The sequence below is a fragment of the Mus caroli genome, chromosome 4 (assembly GCF_900094665.2).
Source record: "Mus caroli chromosome 4, CAROLI_EIJ_v1.1, whole genome shotgun sequence".
Classification (NCBI taxonomy): domain Eukaryota; kingdom Metazoa; phylum Chordata; class Mammalia; order Rodentia; family Muridae; genus Mus; species Mus caroli.
In genome coordinates this window covers 104204824-104224572 of record NC_034573.1, presented here as the reverse complement: position 1 = coordinate 104224572, position 19749 = coordinate 104204824, and the positions used below count along the sequence as shown (strand labels likewise).

At 35.6% G+C, this 19749-nt stretch overlaps 1 protein-coding gene across 1 annotated transcript in view; it reads left to right on the top strand.

The window, feature by feature from the left end:
• The window catches only part of LOC110293524 (selection and upkeep of intraepithelial T-cells protein 10), a 67268-nt gene extending 53104 nt beyond the window's left edge, over nt 1-14164 (top strand). Inside the window, exons 6-7 of the mRNA XM_021161370.1 lie at nt 8675-8797; nt 13297-14164. Coding sequence (XP_021017029.1) covers nt 8675-8797; nt 13297-13532 — 359 coding nt within the window. The 3' untranslated portion in view covers nt 13533-14164. The remainder of the gene's footprint in view (nt 1-8674; nt 8798-13296) is intronic.
• The last annotated feature ends 5585 nt before the right edge of the window (nt 14165-19749 follow it).

The following is a 19749-nucleotide window of genomic DNA, read 5'->3' as shown; positions in this document are numbered from 1 at the left end:
CTTCATCCAAAGGCTGCTAGTGGAAGACTGACTTCCAGGCAACTAGGGTGAGGATCTTATACCCACACCCACAGTGACACACCCATTCCAACCAGGTCGCACCTATTCCAACAAGGCCACACCTTCAGATGGTGCCACTCCCTGGTCCAAGGATATACAAACCATCACAATCGTTTTTCTTAAGGAGTGGTTGTAACTAGAAAGCTTGTAAGGTTATTAAGCGTAACATATGCATAATATATTTATTTATTAACTAGAAATAAGTGCATTTATTCGTAGCAATTTATTAAGTAAAAGTCCTCAAGGAATAACACTATTATGTGGAAACAAGTAGTAACTGAGGACACTAAAATGAAAGGATTATACCTGGACAATTTTTAAGAATACTAAAATATTATTTTAAACCATAACTGTTATGAATATACAAAGAACGAGGATATATATCTAATCTATCTTATATGGATGACCTATAGACTGCTTGAGATATAAATCTAGCATGGCATTGTTTTAAAATGTCCAGGCAATTTAGAACAATTTAATAAATGTCTAAAAACTGCCTTCTTAAAATGACAGCATTTTTTTTTATGAGTTGTATATGCATAAGCAATTGTAAATTTGAGAATTAATAGCATCTGAAGGATGAACAATCTTAAGCAATTGTGAGCTTTGAGATATAATATTGACTATTAATATACAAATTAAGGTTTGATTGTTCAGCATTTTAAAACACCATCTATAGCACACAAGTAGATTATTTGTGTTGAAACAGGGGGAAACTTAAGAGAATAAGCATGTGATCTAATTCACATGTTCACGTCTCATATAGGGGTTGTTACTAAACACAATAATTGGGATGTATGCATGCATGAATTTACAGAAGATATAAAAGCATGCATAAAAACAATTTTTCACTCATCTTTGGAATATTGATTGTTAATCTATTTAAAATGATAGTATGTAATAGGTCAATTATTAATATTTGGTAATAAACAAATAAATTGCTGTATTGAACAAGAGACATACACTAGTCAGGTTTTTAAAAAACAATTTTTGTTATAGTTTTTTTTTTTAAATATACGAATATACTTTACAAATCTTTATTAGTACCACAGTTGAAACTGTGTTTTGAGGTGAAAACCACTTCGACCTTGGCCATCTGCCCTTGGCCTTTATCTCAGGCAGAAGAGGCTGAAGGCAGCCCAATTTATTGTAGGCCAGAAAACTTATTCCAGGTCTTAGTAAGAACAATATGGCTACTTTGGTCGGGACACGTGGAGGCTCATGGCTCTCCTGAATAAGCTGTAAAGCCGCCCACCTTTTGGCAGCTGTTCCTACCACTATAGCTCAGGGAAACTGTGTGTCTCAAGGCCCTGTCCCACAGCAGCCAGCAGTTAGCTGGGTCCATGCGGGCCAACGATCATCTGGGAGGATGAGAAAAATGACTTTACAATGTTTTTTTCTGGCCAAGGAATTGTCTTGGGCACAGCTAATATTTAATTACCAATGATTATAATTAATAACAATTATAAAAGCTTTCTTTATTTTTTGTAAAATCCTTTGTAGTAAACTGAAACCTTTTGTAGTAAACTAAAACCCTAAGTAATAAAAAGATATTGTCTCTGAATCTTTTGGGTGAGAGCAAGGATTTAAAGTAAACTTCCCTTGAGAAGCATTAGCTAATGAAACATTTTTCACTTAGGAAACAATATACACTGAAAGATTAAAACTCTTGGCTTCTTGTGTAGAAGCAGAAATGATAAAAATGTTTTACATAATGTAGGTCAATATTTAGCCATATTAGAGGCAAAATATTTTAGTTATTACAAACTCACTAGAAGCAAAACCTTTACAATCATTAAGATGCAAAGGAGAGAGAAAAAGAAACAAACATTAGGATCTATAATAACTATATAAAAGGTAGGCAAACCAGATTGTAATGCCTTGATAAATTTTATGGACTGATTGACTCTTTATAAACTATGAATTTGAACTTCATTAAAACAGCATCTGGCTAGATCTGTAAAGAATTATTAAGTTTTTTTTTTGTAACATTAACTTTGGGAACGTAAAACCCAATTTCAAAACAATTTATTACTTATAGAATTAATATTAGAAGCATTATTATCATATTACAAAGTTTGGCTGCCAATTAATACCTATGAATACATGCAAGCTTTAATGTTTTATTAAAGAGACATTACTTTAAATATTATCTTTAATTCTACTTTCTAGGATAGGAACCACATTAATTATTATCTCAACTAGAAATATCCTTAGAGACCCAGCCTTTTGGCCTGCCTTATGCCACGTGTCAGAAGGACTCTAAACTTGAGTTATCAATTTTAAGACTAACCATCTGTTAGGAATGTAACAATTATTTAATCTTAACTAATAACTTATGAGCTGATTGTGAAAACACACAGAGCATATTACCAATTAAAAAAAAAACGAAGCAGTTACATTTAAACCAATCAGAGAACATTAATTTTTCTAGCTATCATCATAGAATAAAAAGCACTTTATCATTTGCCAAAAACATTAATCAAGATTGCAGAGAACCTTCCAGGAAAAAACCATTTATCAGCTTTTTTACCCCGAAACTAAGAGGCTGTAGACTCTCCTTTTTCCTATAACAAACAGTTTCTCCAGCAGGGCCCTCTTGCTGTGTGTCTGTTTCCTGGTTGAAGAGTGTGGCCGCTCTCGGCTTTGCAGATAAAGTTTTTTAGCCATCTTTATTATCCAACATAAAACATAGAACATTCATTCATACAAACTGGACACGAACATACATGAATTGAACATGTGAAGGGACTGGTGCAGCAGACATTAGACAAAGACACAAAAGGGGCAGAGTACTTTTGCTGTAAAGCCCAGAGAGAACAAAGCATGACACCCTTGAAATTTCTCTCTGCTTTTTGGGACATTTTCCTCCCGCATGATGCAGTTTTTAACTGCGGCCATCCGCCTGATTATTAATTTCCTTTTAATAAACCCTTTCTATTCTCAAGCCTAAAAATGTAGCTTCTGGGAGCTACGGCTAACCGCCTGTTAAGTTCCTAGTCCCTGATAAACCTCACTGCCAAACCTAAGTGAATTAGCGCTCAGGTTTAACACTGTTTCAGCTTAGCCCATACCGACCTTCTCCAGTATGAATTTCCTTTAATTATTTTCTTCTTCTATGGAGCTCCAAACCAGCAGTGCTTCTTCCAAATGTCTTCTGCCATTTCTCAGTCCCAGGTGGGTGCCAGATCTGTTGTGGCCAGCCAGCGGCTCACATGTCTGGGTTCTAGTCTGAGACGCATCTTGGAACCTGGAAGAGAAGAGGGGGCTAGGCAACTTGAGAGAGACAGAGCTAAGACAATTGGTTTCTGATCAAAGCTCAATTTTACTATTTCGTGCACCGAGTTATGAAGGAGGGGGAAGGGGCTAATTCCCACCAAATCATCCTGCAGTAAAGTTGCAGGTGACCATGTGTTTGACTCCAGAACAGCAAGGGGCAAGCATAGTCAGTGGGAGTGGCAGAATGATAGGGCGGCAAGCTCCCCCCTGATGCTATCTTCTTGCTAACAGTGAAACCTGAGCTGGGGGGAGGGGGGATCACAGTTTATCTGATCTTGATTTAACTTTGTTATCTAGTATCTGTCTAGAAATTTGACCATTTCGTTCAGATTCTGCATCCTTCTTTGTTTTTTGGTGTTGTTTTTTGTTTTTTGTTTTTTTGTTTTGTTTTGTTTTTGTTTTTGTTTTTTTTGGTTTTTTAGTATAGGCTTTGGTAGTTGGAGCTAATGATTTTTTGAATTTCCTTGGTTTCTGTTGCTAGATCTCCCGTTTCATTTCTGATTTTGTTAATTTGGATAGTGTCTCTGTGCCCTCTGGTTTGTGTAGCTAAGGGTTTATCTATCCTGTTGATTTTCTCAGTGAACTAGCTCCTAGTTTTGTTGATTCTTTGTATAGTTCTTTTTGTTTCTACTTGGTTGATTTCAGACCTGAGCTTGATCATTTTCTGCTGTCTACTCTTCTTGAGTGTATTTGATTCTTTTTGTTCTAGAGCTCTCAGATGCACTATCAAGCTGCCAGTGTGTGCTTTCTCCAGTTCATTTTTTGAGACACTCATAGCTATGGGTTTTCCTCATAGCATTGGTTTTATTTTGTCCCATAAGTTTGGGCACTTCATTTTCATTGAATCTGTGGTGATCTGATAGGATGCATGAGATTATTTCAATCTTCTTGTATCTGTTGAGGCCTGTTTTGTGATTAATTTTATTGTCAACTTTGGAGGACATACCATGAGGTGCTGGGACATAGGTATATTCTTTTGTCTTAGGATGAAATACTTTATAGATATCTGTTAAATCCATTTGGTTCATAATTTCTATTAGTGTCACTGTGTCTCTGTTTAGTTTCAGTTTCCATGATCTGTCCATTGCTGAGAGTGGGGTGTTGAAGTTTCCTACTTTTATTGTGTGAGGTACAATGTGTGCTTTCAGCTGTAATCTGTGGTGATCTGGTAGGATGCATGGGATTATTTAATAAAGTTCCTGTTATGAACGTGGATGCCCTTGCATTTGGAGCATACATGTTCATATTTGAGAATTCATCTTGTTAGTTTTTTTTTTCCTTTGATGAGGATTAAGAGTTGTTCCTTATCTTTTTTTGATTACTTTTGGTTGGAAGTAGATTTTATTTGATATTAGAATGGCTAGTCCAGCTTGTTTCTTTGGGTCATTTGCTTGGGAATTTTTTTCCAGTCTTTTACTCTGAGATAGTGTCTGTCTTTGTTACTTATGTGCATTTCTTATAGGCAGCAAAATGTTGAGTCATGTTTAAATATCCAGTCTTTTAGTTTATGTCTTTTTATTGGAAAATTGAGTTCATTGATGTTAAGAGATATTAAGGAAAAGTGATTGTTGCTTCCTGTTATTTTTATTGTTAGAGGTAAAATTATGTTTTTGTAGTTAGCTTCTATTTGGTTTGCAGAAAGAATATTACTTTCTTCCTTTTTCTGGGGTATAATTTCCCTCCTTGTGTTGGAGTTTTCCATCTACAATCCTTTGCCATGATACATTTGTGGAAAGAAATTGTATAAATTTTGTTTTGTCATGGAATATCTTGGAATCTACAGATATGCTAATTGGGAGTTTTGCTGGATATAGTATTCTGGGCTGGCATTTTTATTCCTTTAGTGTTTATATAACATCTGTCCAGGATCCTCTTTTTTTTATAGTCTCTGGTGAGAAGTCTGGTGTAATTATGATAGATCTTCCTTTATATGTTACTTGACCTTTTTTCCTTATTGCTTTTAATATTCTTTCTTTGTTTTGTGCATTTGGTGCTTTGATTATTATGTGACAGAAGGAATTTCTTTTCTGGTCCAGTCTATTTGGAGTTCTGTAGGCTTCTTGTATGTTCACAGATATCCCTTTCTTTGGATTAGGGAAGTTTTCCTCTATAATATTGTTGAAGATATTTACTGGCCCTTTAATTTGGGAATCTTTGCTCTTTTCTATACCTATTAACTTTAGGTTTTGTCTTCTCTTTAGATCCTGGATTTCCTCAATGTTTTGGGCTAAAATCTTTTTGCATTTTCCATTTTCTTTTACTGTTGTGTCTGTGTTTTCTATGGTATCTTCGGCCTATGAGATTTTCTCTTCTATCTCTTGTATTCTGTTGGTGACACTTGCATCTATAACTCCTGATCTCTTTCCTAGGTTTTCTATCTCAAAGTTTGCCTCCCTTTGTTATTTATTTATTGTTTCTATTTCCATTTTTAGATTCTGGATGGTTTTGTTCAATTCCTTCTCCTGTTCAGTTGCGTTTTCCAGTAATTCTTTAAGGGAATTTGTGTTTCCTCTTTAATGGCTTTTACCTGTTTATCTGTGTTCTCCTGTAATTCTTTAAGGAATTTTTGTGTTTCTTCTTTAAAGGCTTCTACCTGTTTATGTGTGCTCTCCTGTTTTTCTTTAAGGTAGTTATTTATGTCCTTCTTAAATTCCTCTATCATCATCATGAGAAGTGATTTTAAATCAGAATCTTGCTTTTCCTTTCTGTGGGGGTCTCCTGGACTGCTGTAGTGAGAGAACTGGGTTCTATTGTTGACACATAGCTTGATTACTGTTGCTTAGTTTCTTGCACTTGCCTCTTGCAATCTGCTGATCTCTGGTGTTAGTTGGTCTTGCTATCTCTGACTTGATCCTATCTCTCCTGTGAGCCTGTGAGCCTGTGATCTTAGGTCTGTCATCACTCTTGGATGACCAGCTGTCTCTGGGCAGGATTTGGGGTCCAGAGAGCTGTGCCCCAGGGTTACTCTGGGATGAACATGGAGACAGGAAGTATCCTGTCCCCCAGTTCCTCTGCAGTTCCTGAGGCAGTTCCCTTTTTGGCAAGTTATTTGGGCAAACGTGTTTGTCTCACCTGTTAACTTAGGAGTACAGTACTTCTGGGAGACTAGTAATCTCCGTGTAATTTGGGTCCATAGACCTGTGCCACAAGATTAACTCTGGGGCATGGATGAAGACCAGATACCTTTTACTTCATTATGGATATCAGGATGCATTTTATTAAAAATAAACCATCATGGAAAACCTAAAATATCTAGTTATTATCATAAGGAATTTGCACTCATCAATGAAACAAAATTTATCAAATGTCATATATAGATATGCTCCTTTCCATTTTTAATGTATATTTCAGAATGGCTGCCAATGAAACCCATGCCATTTACTTCAGTACAAATCATTAAAACAAGTATCAAATCACAAATAAATGAGCTGAAAGGAAATTGAAAAATAGCAACACTGTATACAAATATGGAAGACATAATTTAACTTCCAGCACTATGGAATATAATAAATACCAGTCTTTCTGATTATAATATATATATATTTCTATTCATATAACACTTATACAGCTATGTAATTTTAAAATTAATTTGGACACCAAGAAGGCAAGAACAATATTTTGAGTAATAGAAAATATAAATGGATATGAATACTTTCTCTTGCATCTTCCCCTTTCCCTTCATTTTTTTATTTCTGTTTGGATTGTGAAATACCTTTTAAAGAGGATTCTGATAGAAGTATTCACATTCATTTGGTTGGCCTAAAGTAGCAAACACTGAAATAATCTGTAAAAAAGAAAAATTACTAAGTAAAGTTACACATTTCTTGGAATACTATGAAGAATGAAAATTTAGGGACTGGAAAAATGACAATACTCAAGAACACTTGCTATTCTTGCAGAGAATCTAGGTTCTGTTCCAGCATCTATATGACAGCTCAAAACTCACTATATCTATAATTTTAGTGATTCTTCAGTCCTTTTCTGGCCTCTAACACTCATGTGCATAAAACAAAAGATAAATATATATTTAAAAAGTAAATAATTTAGAATTTAGTCTCCCTTTTCAAGATTGCAGCTATTAACTGGCATGAAAATTTGAAGACAAAGACTGCCAAAGAGGTTTAGATTTCAAAATTAGCAACAATTTTCTCGACTTCTTGTATATATTAAGCATATGAAATCTATATTTTGTATTTAAAAATGAAATAATGGAATTAAACTACTAACACAAAAACTATAATAAAAATTTAAGAATATTTAAAAAGCCCAAGTAGAGTCTCTATATATAATCAATTATACTAATTGAAATAAAAAGTAAACCAGTAGAAACTTTAAACATCAAATCAGATATAATGAAAAAGAACTGGCCTACAGATATCAGATAAGATGATTGTGTATGTACATAGCTACTATATATAGCTCGAACACAAATTATGCATCAATCAGCTCTCATAAGAGAAACTCCTATTTTCAGAAGATAATAACACAGAGATAAAGGTGTGGAGCATAAAAGATGTCTTAATGGTCATTCCTAAGCAGGAAATTTATAACACACCCCCCTGCCATGGCTCATATATCATTGCAGAAGAGGAGAAAGAAAGGTTGTAAGAGTCATAGGTGGTGGATGACTAAAAGGAATCAATGTTTTCAGTACACAGAAGGACAGTTACACACATGAACTCATAAGAGTTGAGACAGGATACACATGACATGTGCAGTCTTGGACCAGACAAAATTCATGAAGAACAGACTGGGCATGAAATTGCACCCCTAGCTATGGAGGTACTGGCATTTGATAACTCCTGGGAGAGGGAGAGTCAGTTTTTTTTAGATCTGTGGCCTCTGGTGTATTGACTATTTTCAAGTGAAGGACACACAGCCAATGTTACATGGGCTGCACTTGCTGTATGAATGTGTGTGTGTGTGTGTGTGTGTATACATACATGTGTGCTCATTGGACCCATGTATTTTCTTTGTGCTCTTTCTACAACATCTTGTATTGGTATCTCTGAAACCAGAGAATAAAAATAAACAAGACGATTCTTTCAACTACTGGTAGATAAATGATTTAAAATAACAGCATCTTATCATGTTCATGTATGGCTCAGACCAAACTGTGCAAACACTTGGACTCACTAAAACTGCAAAACTTTGTCATAAAACTGTACCTAAGTGACCTAAACTTTGCCCCAAAATGAAGGCTAATTAAAGTCTCCTTTTTTTTTTTCTTGTTGAATGGGGTCCTGTGATCTCATTTCTTAACTTTCACATATTTCCTTCTCTGTACTTTATTTATTTTACAATATGACTAATATTTCTTTGTTTTTCTCCACAGTTTCTATTTTGGATGATGCATACCCATTATATAGTAATTGGCTGTGGGACATATGCATAGTCTTGATTGTACTGATGATATTTTTCACTGGACTCAGTTTGTTTCTACTTTGGACCCTAAACTGTAAGTGAAGTTAGGGGTGGGAACAGAAGGATTTTCAAGGAACTCCAAGCCTCCTGTCACTCTTCCCTATCAGTCAAAACTTTGCTTGGTGAAACTAGAGGAAACTAGAGGCTTGGATAATTGCTATCATTTTTTACTTACATAAGCAAATAGGTGGCATTTTAGGACTCATACAGTCCTTGCTTACTGTTCATTATATTAGCATGTAGGCTTCCCTGTGGAGGACTATCTTTATTGAATTAGTTGAGATGGAAAAATCTACCTATTTTTGTTTGTTTGTTTTTACTACCTAAAAAATTTTATTTTTTCTTGGATATTTTCTTTATTTACATTTCAAATGTTATCCCCTTTTCTGGTCCCTCTTCCCCCCAGAAACACCCTATCCCTGTGAGCTCTGGGGGCTCTGATTGGTTGATATTGTAGTTCTCCCTGTGGGGTTGCAAACCCCTTCAGCTCCTTCAGTACTTTCTCTAACTCTTCCATTGGAGACCCTGTACTCAATTCAGTGGTTGTCTGTGACCTTAACTGAAGCCTTCTTTATGTGATTCACTGCTGTTCCTCCTTTAAGTACTTTCTGAGATGCCATCCTCAAATACAGGAAACCCTGTCAGACCCTTTTTCCACAGCTCTAAGTAGACAGTGTTCAGCTTTGTCCCTTGAGAACGTTTCATTTTGCATCTTTAATTCTGGATTATTACTGAATGTTATTTTAAGAAAGTGTCTTCTGTAACTTACCAATGCCAAGATAAGCTGAATTAAACTAAATGGATTTTCATTTATCCAGCTACTGTCTCTAACTGGCCTACAAATACATTCAATAAAGCGTACTTAGAATAAAAAAATATCCAGGGCTATCTAGAGAGAAAATAGACATTCTGAGGTTTTTTTAAATCTATTAAAATAGAGAGAATCTGGCTTTTCCTCTTGGGATATTAGTTTCACTAATAAAATAATTTGAACACAGACATGGAGGGAAAGTTTGGTGCAATTTTATTAGTTTAAGAGAAAAACAACAGGGCATTCAAACCGTAAATCTTGTCATCTGCTGGCATGGGAGATGGAGAATAGGAAGAGAAACAGCCATGCCTTTTGCCATGGAAACTGGCAAGCACTCATACCTAGAAGGGAAAATATGTTTCACAGAGCAAATGAGAATGCTCAGTGTCTGTGAAAGCATGCTTTGGCATTTGGCCAGTGTCTGAATGAAAAAGAGAAGGAAGAGAAAAAGGTATAAAATATTTAATATAGTAAAAGTTCATCTTCTTTATTATGACAACATTGATTAAAGTCAAAAGCTAAAAAAATTATGTGGTCAAAACATTTTGTAGTGGCTACACAGATTTTAATATGTATTTTTTTCTGAAACATGTTCTAAAATGAAAAAATGTGTATTTGAGATCCTTTCATGATTGCTATAGATTTGCTTTTAAGGACTTTTTAAAATGTAATTCCACTACACGATTTATTTTGCTGTTTCCTTTCCATTAGGCAAAGTAAAGGAAGCACAGTGCCATTCAGAGCTGAAACACCTAATCCCATCCTTACACCATCTTTCCTTGATTTATCCTTTCTTTTTTATTGAAAATAGAATTTTTCTTTTCTTCATCAGTTTACACTGATTGCAATTTTCCTTCTTCCTCTTCTTCCAGTTCTTCTCCACATTCCCACATATCTGGATCTGCTTTTTGTCTCTTTAGAAAAAAAAATGGAAAAGTGCCTTGAAGGGGCATAATAACAAAATAAAATATAAATAGATAAACAAAAACTAATACCCAATGGAAAAGTATAAGATATTTATTGAGTTCCTGAGAGATACAAAGAAATAAATATACATGTGTTTGTCAAGTACCTTTATGTTAAATTCCTCTTTTCACAGGAGATAGAAATGTATGCACAGTAACACATAGGACCTAGGTAAACTGACTTGGTATATAATTTTAAAAGGAGTATACTGCTTAGTCTTTACAAAGGAAGGCTGACATAGCTTACATTAGTAGGTGTTTAAGTTCTTAAAAAATAGCTTTTTAGATGCTTCAAAAATCTATTATGTTTTTGGTTAGACAAACTAGCATGCAAATTTAAAAGATTAATTTTGGAACTTGCTTAAACTAGAGATACATCACTGTTAAATTTAAAATTACTGGTGATTATAAAATTAGATTCAAAATGTATATTAAGAAATCATATAGATAACAAAATGTTTCTCAAGTCTTAGACAATAAATTTTACTAAATAGTACATGCATTTTTATTGCTTTCAGGTATGTTTTAATAACTATACAATTATTTCATTTATAAATATCATCCATAATTTGCCTGTAATAGGGAAACAAATTTACGAGGCTTATCCAAATATTTTTTTTAATTTTTTGATTTTGTTTTTTTGTTTTGAGACAGGGTTTCTCTGTATAGCGCTGGCTGTCCTGGAACTCACTTTGTAGACCAGGCTGGCCTCGAATTCAGAAATTCGCCTGCCTCTGCCTCCCGGGTGCTGGGATTAAAGGCATTCGCCACCACGCCCAGCTTCAAATAAATCATTTTTTTCATTTTTTTATTAGATATTTTCTTTATTTACACTTCAAATGCTATCCTGAAAGTTCTCTATACCCTCTCCCCGCCCTGCTCTCCTACCCACCCACTCCTACTTCTTGGCCCTGACATTTCCCTGTACTGAGGCATATAAAGTTTGGAAGAACAAGGGGCCTCTCTTCCCAATGATGGCTGGGCTGAATAGGCCATCTTCTGCTACATATGAAGCTAGAGACGTGAGCTCTGGGGTTACTGGTTAGTTCATATTGTTGTTCCACCTATAGGGTTGCAGACCCCTTCAGGTCCTTGGGTACTTTCTCTAGCTCCTCCAATGGGGGCCCTGTGTTCCATCCAATAGATGACTGTGAGCATCCACTTCTGTATTTACCAGGCACTTATCAAAATAAATCTTATAGAAGTTATATATATATATATATATATATATATATATATATATAACTGTCATTTTCACTGCTTAAGAAACTGTTTTCAGGAAGTCAAGGTATGACATCCTTTTTCCCAGTTCTGGATTTGTGACATTGTGTAAATAAGTCTTCTTGACTTGGAAGAATGACTTGTTGTTCAGAACATGCTTGCTTCAGGGTACAGCCCTCCTTTCTTGAGTCAATTCAGGTTTTGCTGCTCCTAGAGCAACAATGACTATTGTTGTTGTTGTCGTTGTTGTTATTTTAGTTTTTCTTGAGTAATTTGTGCAAAGAAATGTAATTCAGTGAATGTGGGGAAGACACTAAATGAAAGCAGGTGCACCAGACTTAAGTGCTGCCAATTAATGAGTCCAACTGAGAGTTTGGATAAGGATTTATCTATCATGTTGATTTTTCTTAAAGAACCAACTCTTTGTTTCATTTTTTTGTTTTGTTGTGTTTGTTGTTTGTTGTTTTTTTTTCTCTTCTATTTTTTTATTGCAGGCCACAGTTTGATTATTTCCTGCCATCTTATATTTTATTCTAGAATTTTCAGTTGTACTGTTAAGTTTCTAGCATGAAATCTCTCCTTTTTTTAATGTAAGCACTAAATACTATGAATTTTCTTCAGTACCACATCCCTTATGTCCCACAAGTTTGGGTATGTTGTGTATCCTTTTTCATTGATTTTAGAAAGTCCTTACCTTTTTTCTTAATTTCTGTTTTGGCTCAGTTTTTACTCAGTGAAGAGTTGCTCAATTTCCATGGGTTAATAGACTTTCTGTTGTTTCTCTTGTGGACATCTAGATTTATTTGTGGTGATCTGATAGGATGCAGGTGGTTATTTCAATTTTTTTACTGGGTTGTCTTGTTCAGCCTTGGTATGAGGGTTTTTCCTAGTCTTATTGCATCTTGTTATTCCATGCTTAATTGTTATCCCTGGGAGCTCTACTTTTTTCTGAAGGCAATGGAGGATGAATGGATGTGAAAAGGGGAAGTAGAAGTGGGAACTGGAAGGAATCGATAGAGGAGAAACTGCAGTCAGGAGATAGGGTATGAGAGAATAAATAAAAAGAAACGTCATAGTTCATGTTTCTCTAGAAAAATGAGCTGTCCTGTCACTTTTGCTTTAAAGTGATTTAAAGCTTTTTGCCTGAAGCTATAAAGATCTCTAATTCTGGAATTCTCATTCCTAAACTTAGAAATAAATATGGTGAGGGCAGTCATCTTAAGAGATAAGAAAGTTCTTGTACATTCTTACAACAGCACAAGGGAATCTGATGGTTTTATTAAAATAGAGTCCTTTGTATAAACACCCAACAACTGAGACAAAATATCTGTATCTGCCAAAATTTACTTCCTCCAAACAACGTCGTATTCTGCCTTAAGTCTAATGGTTTTCTAGCATTGTGGTTCTTGAGTATCCCATTGTAGAAAAAGATACTTTCTTTCAACATTAATATGCTGATCGTGGGTAACAAGTTGCTACATAATTTTGTATGTGTGTGTGTATTGATGTGTCACATAATAAAATGCTTTCTTCCAGGTTATGGTCAGATGTCATACTTACCTTCCATGAGCACTGATTTTTCCAACCATGACTCTGAGCAAAATAGTTCTAAATCTTCTGAGTTCCAAGAAAATTATGATATGAACTGCGAAATGTTCCTAGGAACTTTTGAAGAGACAATATTTAGTCAACACCAAGAAAGTTGTGAAGAGGATAGCTTCAACCCTCTTCAGCCCTTAAGATTGGATTGCAGGCTTAATTGGAAAACTTGAGGCACTAAAGAAAGACAGAAAAGGATGTCTTGAACTATAAAATTTTTATCTATAAAACATACAATCAAGGGGGTCTTCTGATTACATTTTGTTATGCTTCAAAAGGATAATTTTTTAAAAAATACATTTTAGTATGTTAGAATTACATTATATTCCCCCTCTTCTCTTTCATCTCTCCAGCTCCTCCCAGGTACTTTCCTTTCAATGTTTTCCATGTACCCCTACTCAAACGGATACTTGATTATTATTGTTAAACATGCAGATCTGTATATGTATGCAAAGATATATAAATACAACCTTCTGCACTTACTTTGTTGTTTGTGTCTATATAATTTCAGGGCAAAAAATAGATATTTTGATGCTAGGTAGTACCCACTACCCACATGGCCTGTGATGCATATCCTCCTCCACATATTAAATTGAATAAGGATTTAATCAATGTAAATTTTTAAAAAAATGATGTCTTGATAACTTTTCTTCAAGTGTAAAGATAGGTTTTTCTTTTTTTAAGAAAGGATGATTGAAAGCAATAAAAACATCAAGAAAAAACTTTAAGGGAAAGTTTTGAAAATGAAATATACTTTTGTATAAAATCAGTGTTTATCAGCAAAATAAAATATCTTGTTAGCTACTGAAAATTTCTAAATTACATTACTTTTGCATCATCTTCGTAATATTCATAAACTAGTATCAAAATATAAAATTTAATATCACAAATAATACCTACTAGGTATAAGGATACCTACGCTTAAAACTTTTAATTAGTAAACATAAAATGAATCACAACTCTAAATATTTCCTGGAAGAATTAAAATATATCAGTGAAAGAGATTGGAGAAATGACTCAGAGATAAGAGTATTTGTTGTTCTTCCAGAAGATCAGTTTTGCCCCTAGTACTCATGTTAGATGGTTCATAACCATCTGTAACTCCAGTTCCAAGGGATTTAACTGTCTCCAAGCTTCTTTTTGCATATGCACTTACATGAACATGCCTATGTATAGAATACAGACAAAAATACTCATAATTTAAAAATGAAAAATATCTTTAAAATATACCATTCAGAAATATAAATGGACTGAAATATCTGTTTCTCGGAATGATGCTAAAACTAAATGAAGAATTGAATCCATTAAGTTCAGCTTCTTGTAACTTAGCAGGATGTGGACCGAAAGTAGCTAGATTTTTTTCCCCCAAATAGCCTGTGAATGGGCGTTAGCCCAGTTGATTACAGAGATGTTATTTCCCTTGGAAGCTCTAGAGTTGGGCCTCCTTTGTCCACATTATTCTCAGCACTGTCTTCCAAACCCCTAGTAGAATGCCCTGCTTAGTTCTGTGTATAGTATTTAACTGATTTTCTATTCCAGAGTTCCTAAGTTTTCTGTTTCTCAAAATCAAGCAAACAAACAAGACCAGTAGAGAAAGATACTTCATAGCAACATCCCACTCTTTGGTAATCAATGCCTTTATTAGTTACTTTTGTTTGCTGTGATAAAACGCCACAATATAAAGTGATTTTTGGAAGAAAGTTTTTTTTTTTAATTTTCATTATTTTATTTATTTACATTCCTGTCATTGCCCCCTGTGTTGGTCCCTCCTCTTGCCCTCCCTCTTCCTGGGGCCTCAAGTCTTTCAAAGATTAAGCACATCTTCTCCCACTAAGGCTTGACCAGACAGACCTCTGCTATATTTGTGCCAGGATCCTCAAATTGGCACAGGTAGGCTCCTGGTTGGTGACTCAGTCTTCCTGGGGTCTGGATTAGTTGAGCCTGCTGGTCTTCCTATGCAGTTGCTCTCTCTATGTGGTCACTTTCCCCTTCAGCTTCTTTAATCCTTCATCTAGTTCAACCATAGGAGTTCCTGACTTCAGTTCAATAATTGAGTGTAAGTATTTGCTCCTGTTTAGGTCATGGACTCTTAGGGCCTCTCTGGGGACAGCTATGCCAGGCTCCTGTCGGTAAGCACATCATAGCATCAGAAATACTGTCAGGTATGGGTGTCCCCCCATGAGATAGATTCCTAATTGGGCCTGTCATTGGATTGCTTTCCTTCAATATCGTCTCCACTTTTGTCCTTGCAGTTCTTTTAGACAAGAATTGTTCTGGGTCAGAAATTTTGACTGTTTGTCAGTAACCTTCTCTTTGCTTGAGGTCCTGTCTTTCTACTGAAGGTGGGCTACTCGAGTTCACTCTCCCCAATGTTGGAACATTTTGGCTTAGATCCTCCCATTCTCTCCTTAGAGACTCTCACCTTTTAGGTATCTGATACTTTCTGGAGGGTCCCCCATCCTATTCCCCCATGATGCTTATCTCCATTTATTCTCTTGACCATTTGGGCTTCTCTCCTGTCACCCCAGACCTGATCCTGTTCCCCCTTTTTTTCTCCCATCCATTCTCCAATCCAGGTCACTCCTTCCCCCTGCCTTTGATGATTATTTCCTCTCTCTTTATAAGAGGAACTGAAACATCCTCACTTGGGCCTTTTTGGCTAATATCCACTAATCAGTGAGTATATACCATATATGTCATTTTGGACTGAGTTATCTCACTAGGGATGATATTTTTAATTCCATTCCTTTGCGTACAAAATTCATGATATCCTCAATCTTAATAGCTAAATAGTATTCCATTGTGTAAATGAACCACTTTTTTTTGTATCCATTCTTCAACTGAGGGACATCTGGATTGTCTCCATCTTTGGGTTGTTACAAAGAAGGTGGCTATGAACATCGTGGAACACATGCCCTTGTGGTATGCTGAGGCATCTTTTAGGCATATACTCAAGAGTGGTATAGCTGTGTCTTCAGAAAGAACTATTTTACATTTTCTGAGGAACTGCCAGATTGATTTCCAGAATGATTGTAACATTTTGAAATTCCACCAGCAATGGAGGAATGTTTTTTCCCCATATCCTTGCCAAAATGTGCTGTCACTTGTGTGTTTGATCTTAGCCATTCTAAATGGTGCAGAGTGGGATTTCGGGGTCATTTTGATTTACATTTCTCTGATGACTAAGGACTTTGAACATTTCTTTAAGTCCTTCTTGAGATTCTTCTGCTGTGAATTCTCATTTTAGCTCTGCACCCCATTTTAAAATTGGGCTATTTTGTTTTGTGAGGGTTAACTTTGTGAGTTTGTTACAATTTTGGAAAATATCCCTCTGTAAGATGTAGGATTAGTGAAAAAAAATTTCCCCCATCTATAGGTTGCTGATTTGTCCTATTGACAGTATATTTTGCCTTACAGAAGCTTTTCAGTTTCAAGAAATCCTATTTATCAATTGGTAATCTTAGAGCCTGAGCCATTGGTGTTCTGTTCAGGAAACTTCTCCCTGTGCCAATGAGTTTGAGATTCTTTCCCACTTTCTCTTCTATTAGATTCAGTGTATCTGGTTTTATGTGGAGGTCCTTGACCCACTTGGACTTAAGCTTTGTGCAGAATGATAAAGATTGATTTCATTCTCCTAATACAGACCATCAGGTAGACCAACCCTATTTATTGAAGTTTTTTTTTACTATATGTTTTTGGTTTCTTTGTCAAAGATCAAGTGTCCATGGGTATGTAGTTTTACATCTGAGTCTTCTATTCTATCCCATTGATCCACTTCTCTGTTTCTGTACCAATAGCATGAGTTTTTTGTTGTTTTGTTTTGTTTTGTTTTGTTTTGTTTTGTTTTGTTTTTAATCAGTATTGCTTTCTATTACATCTTGAGATCAGGAATGGTGACTTTTCTGGTAGTTCTTTTATTTTTGAGAATTATCTTGGGTTTTTTGTTTTTCCATATGAAATTGAGAATTGCTCTTTCCATGTCTGTGAAGAATTGTGTTGGCCTTTTGATAGGGATTGCATTGAATCTGCAGATTGTTTTTGGTAAGATGGACATTTTCACTTTCTTATTCCTATGAATCCATGGGCATGGGAGATCTTTCCACATGATCATTTCATTAGATGCTGAAAAATCCTTCAACAAAATACAATACCCCTTGATGTTAAAAGTCTTGGAGAGTTTAGGAATTCATGGCACATATCTAAATATAATAAAAGCAACATATAGCAAACAAACAGACAACATCAAATTAAATGAAAAGTCACTAGAAGCAATCCTACCAAAATCAAGGACAAGAAGAGGTTGCTCACTCTCTCCCTATCTATTCAATATAGTATTTGAAGTTCTAGCCAGAGGAACTAAACAACAAAAAGAGATCAAGGGAATACAAATTGGAAAGAAAGAAGTCAAAGTATCAATATTTGTAGATGATACGATAGTATATATAAGCAACCCACAAAATTTCACCAGAGAACTCCTACAGCTGATAAACAATCTCAACGAAGTGACAGGATGTAACATCAAACTCAAACAAATCAGTAGTCTTCCTTTACATAAAAGACAAACAGGTTGAAAAAGAAGAAATGGAAACAGCACCCTTGTACCAAGGACTTCTCCTCCCATTGATGACCTACTAGGCCATCCTCTGCTACATATGCATCTAGAGCCATGAGTCCAACCATGTTTTCGTTGGTTGGTGGTTTAGTCCCAGGGAGCTCTGGGGGTACTGGCTAGTTTACATTGTTCTTCATCCTATAGGGTTGCAGACTCCTTCAGCTCCTTGGGTACTTTCTCTAGCTCCTTTGTTGGGGACCCTGTGCTCCATCCAATGGAATGCTGTGAGCATCCACTCCTGTATTTGTCAGGCACTGGCAGAGCTTCTCAAGGGACAGCTATATCAGACTCCTGTCAGCAAGCACTTCTTGACATCCACAAGAGTGTCTGGGTTTGGTTGTTGTATATGGGATGGATCCCCAGGTGGGGCAGTCTCTGCATGGTCATTCCTTCAGTCTCTGTTCCACACCTTGTCTCTGTAACTCCTTCCATGGGTATTTTGTTCTCCCTTCTCAGAAGGATCAAAATATCCACACTTTGATCTTCCTTCTTCATGAATGTCATGTTCAACACAATTTTTAAAGGTGTGTTGTGTCTTCAATACATAACAGAAAACCAATGTAAAAATCTTCGCTAATTTCAGACTTCTGCACTTGGACAATTAATGTACAGATAGATTTACTTTAATTATTTATTTTGTCTCACTGATTAAAAGTAACATAGAAAAAATTTTAAATATGCTACATTCATCTACCCCAAAGCTTTCAAATTTACCATATCAATTTTCTTCTCAAAGAGAATCAAAGGAACAAGAATGCATTTTAGGTATTTATGTCCATCATTAAACTGAGAAAAAAAAATCTGTGTAGATGTGGATAATTTCTGACTAGCAGGTAATTTTTTTTGGCATCAATTACAAAATAGCTCTGAGACCTATGATATTTAAGATCTATCAATTATTATTTCACTTAGCCTAAAGATATGGGGAGTTCAACTTAACTCATTAGGCCGTGATGAAGTCAAACAACAATACCTGTCTGGTGACCGATTCCCCATCACATTATATAATTACACCTACACAATCACAGAGGTTGGAATCTAAATGTCATAATGTTTTCTAAGGGCATATTGTTGCTGAAATTTAAACTGCTATCATTCTCTGTTCATTAAGCTGTGACTGGGCATTCAGAAAAAAAGAGATTTTTAAAATGATACCATCTTCTTTATTTCACATACCTCTCTCTTTTGTAGACAAACAGAAAATGAGTAAAATGGGGACAACAATTGAAAGAATTATTAGAAACATGGCCACAATCCAAGGAGAGCTGAATTTGTGGGTGCAACCTGCTATATCCACTCCAGTAGTGACTCACATTACAGGTTTAGAAACCTGGAAGCAGTCCTGAGGCAGAGTTTCAAGGGAACAGCCTCCTGGAACCTTGGCATTCCCATAGCTAGAATGTTCCAGATTTGTCCCTACAATATTGTGGAGGGTCTTGCATGCTTTCTTACAGTATTTTACTGGATAAGAGTTAGAAATCTCAGGGCAAGCTTAGCAAAGTATACTTAGAATCTTCATTACAGCCAGGTATAGCAGACAATATTGCATATTAGAAGCAAGCTAGTGAATTCTGACAAATGGAGATTACCTACAGATACTTAAAAGTACAACCAAGCTACACTCATATACAAGAATTTACCAAGGCCTAGGAAATAGGGGGGTTGTGGTATTGCATTATTCATGAGAAAGTCTGCTAGAGCAGAAGCCCCTGGTGCTAGCTTTCACAAGGCTCAAAGGAGTAGCACAAATTGTGACTAGGGTGTGAAATCCTTACCTG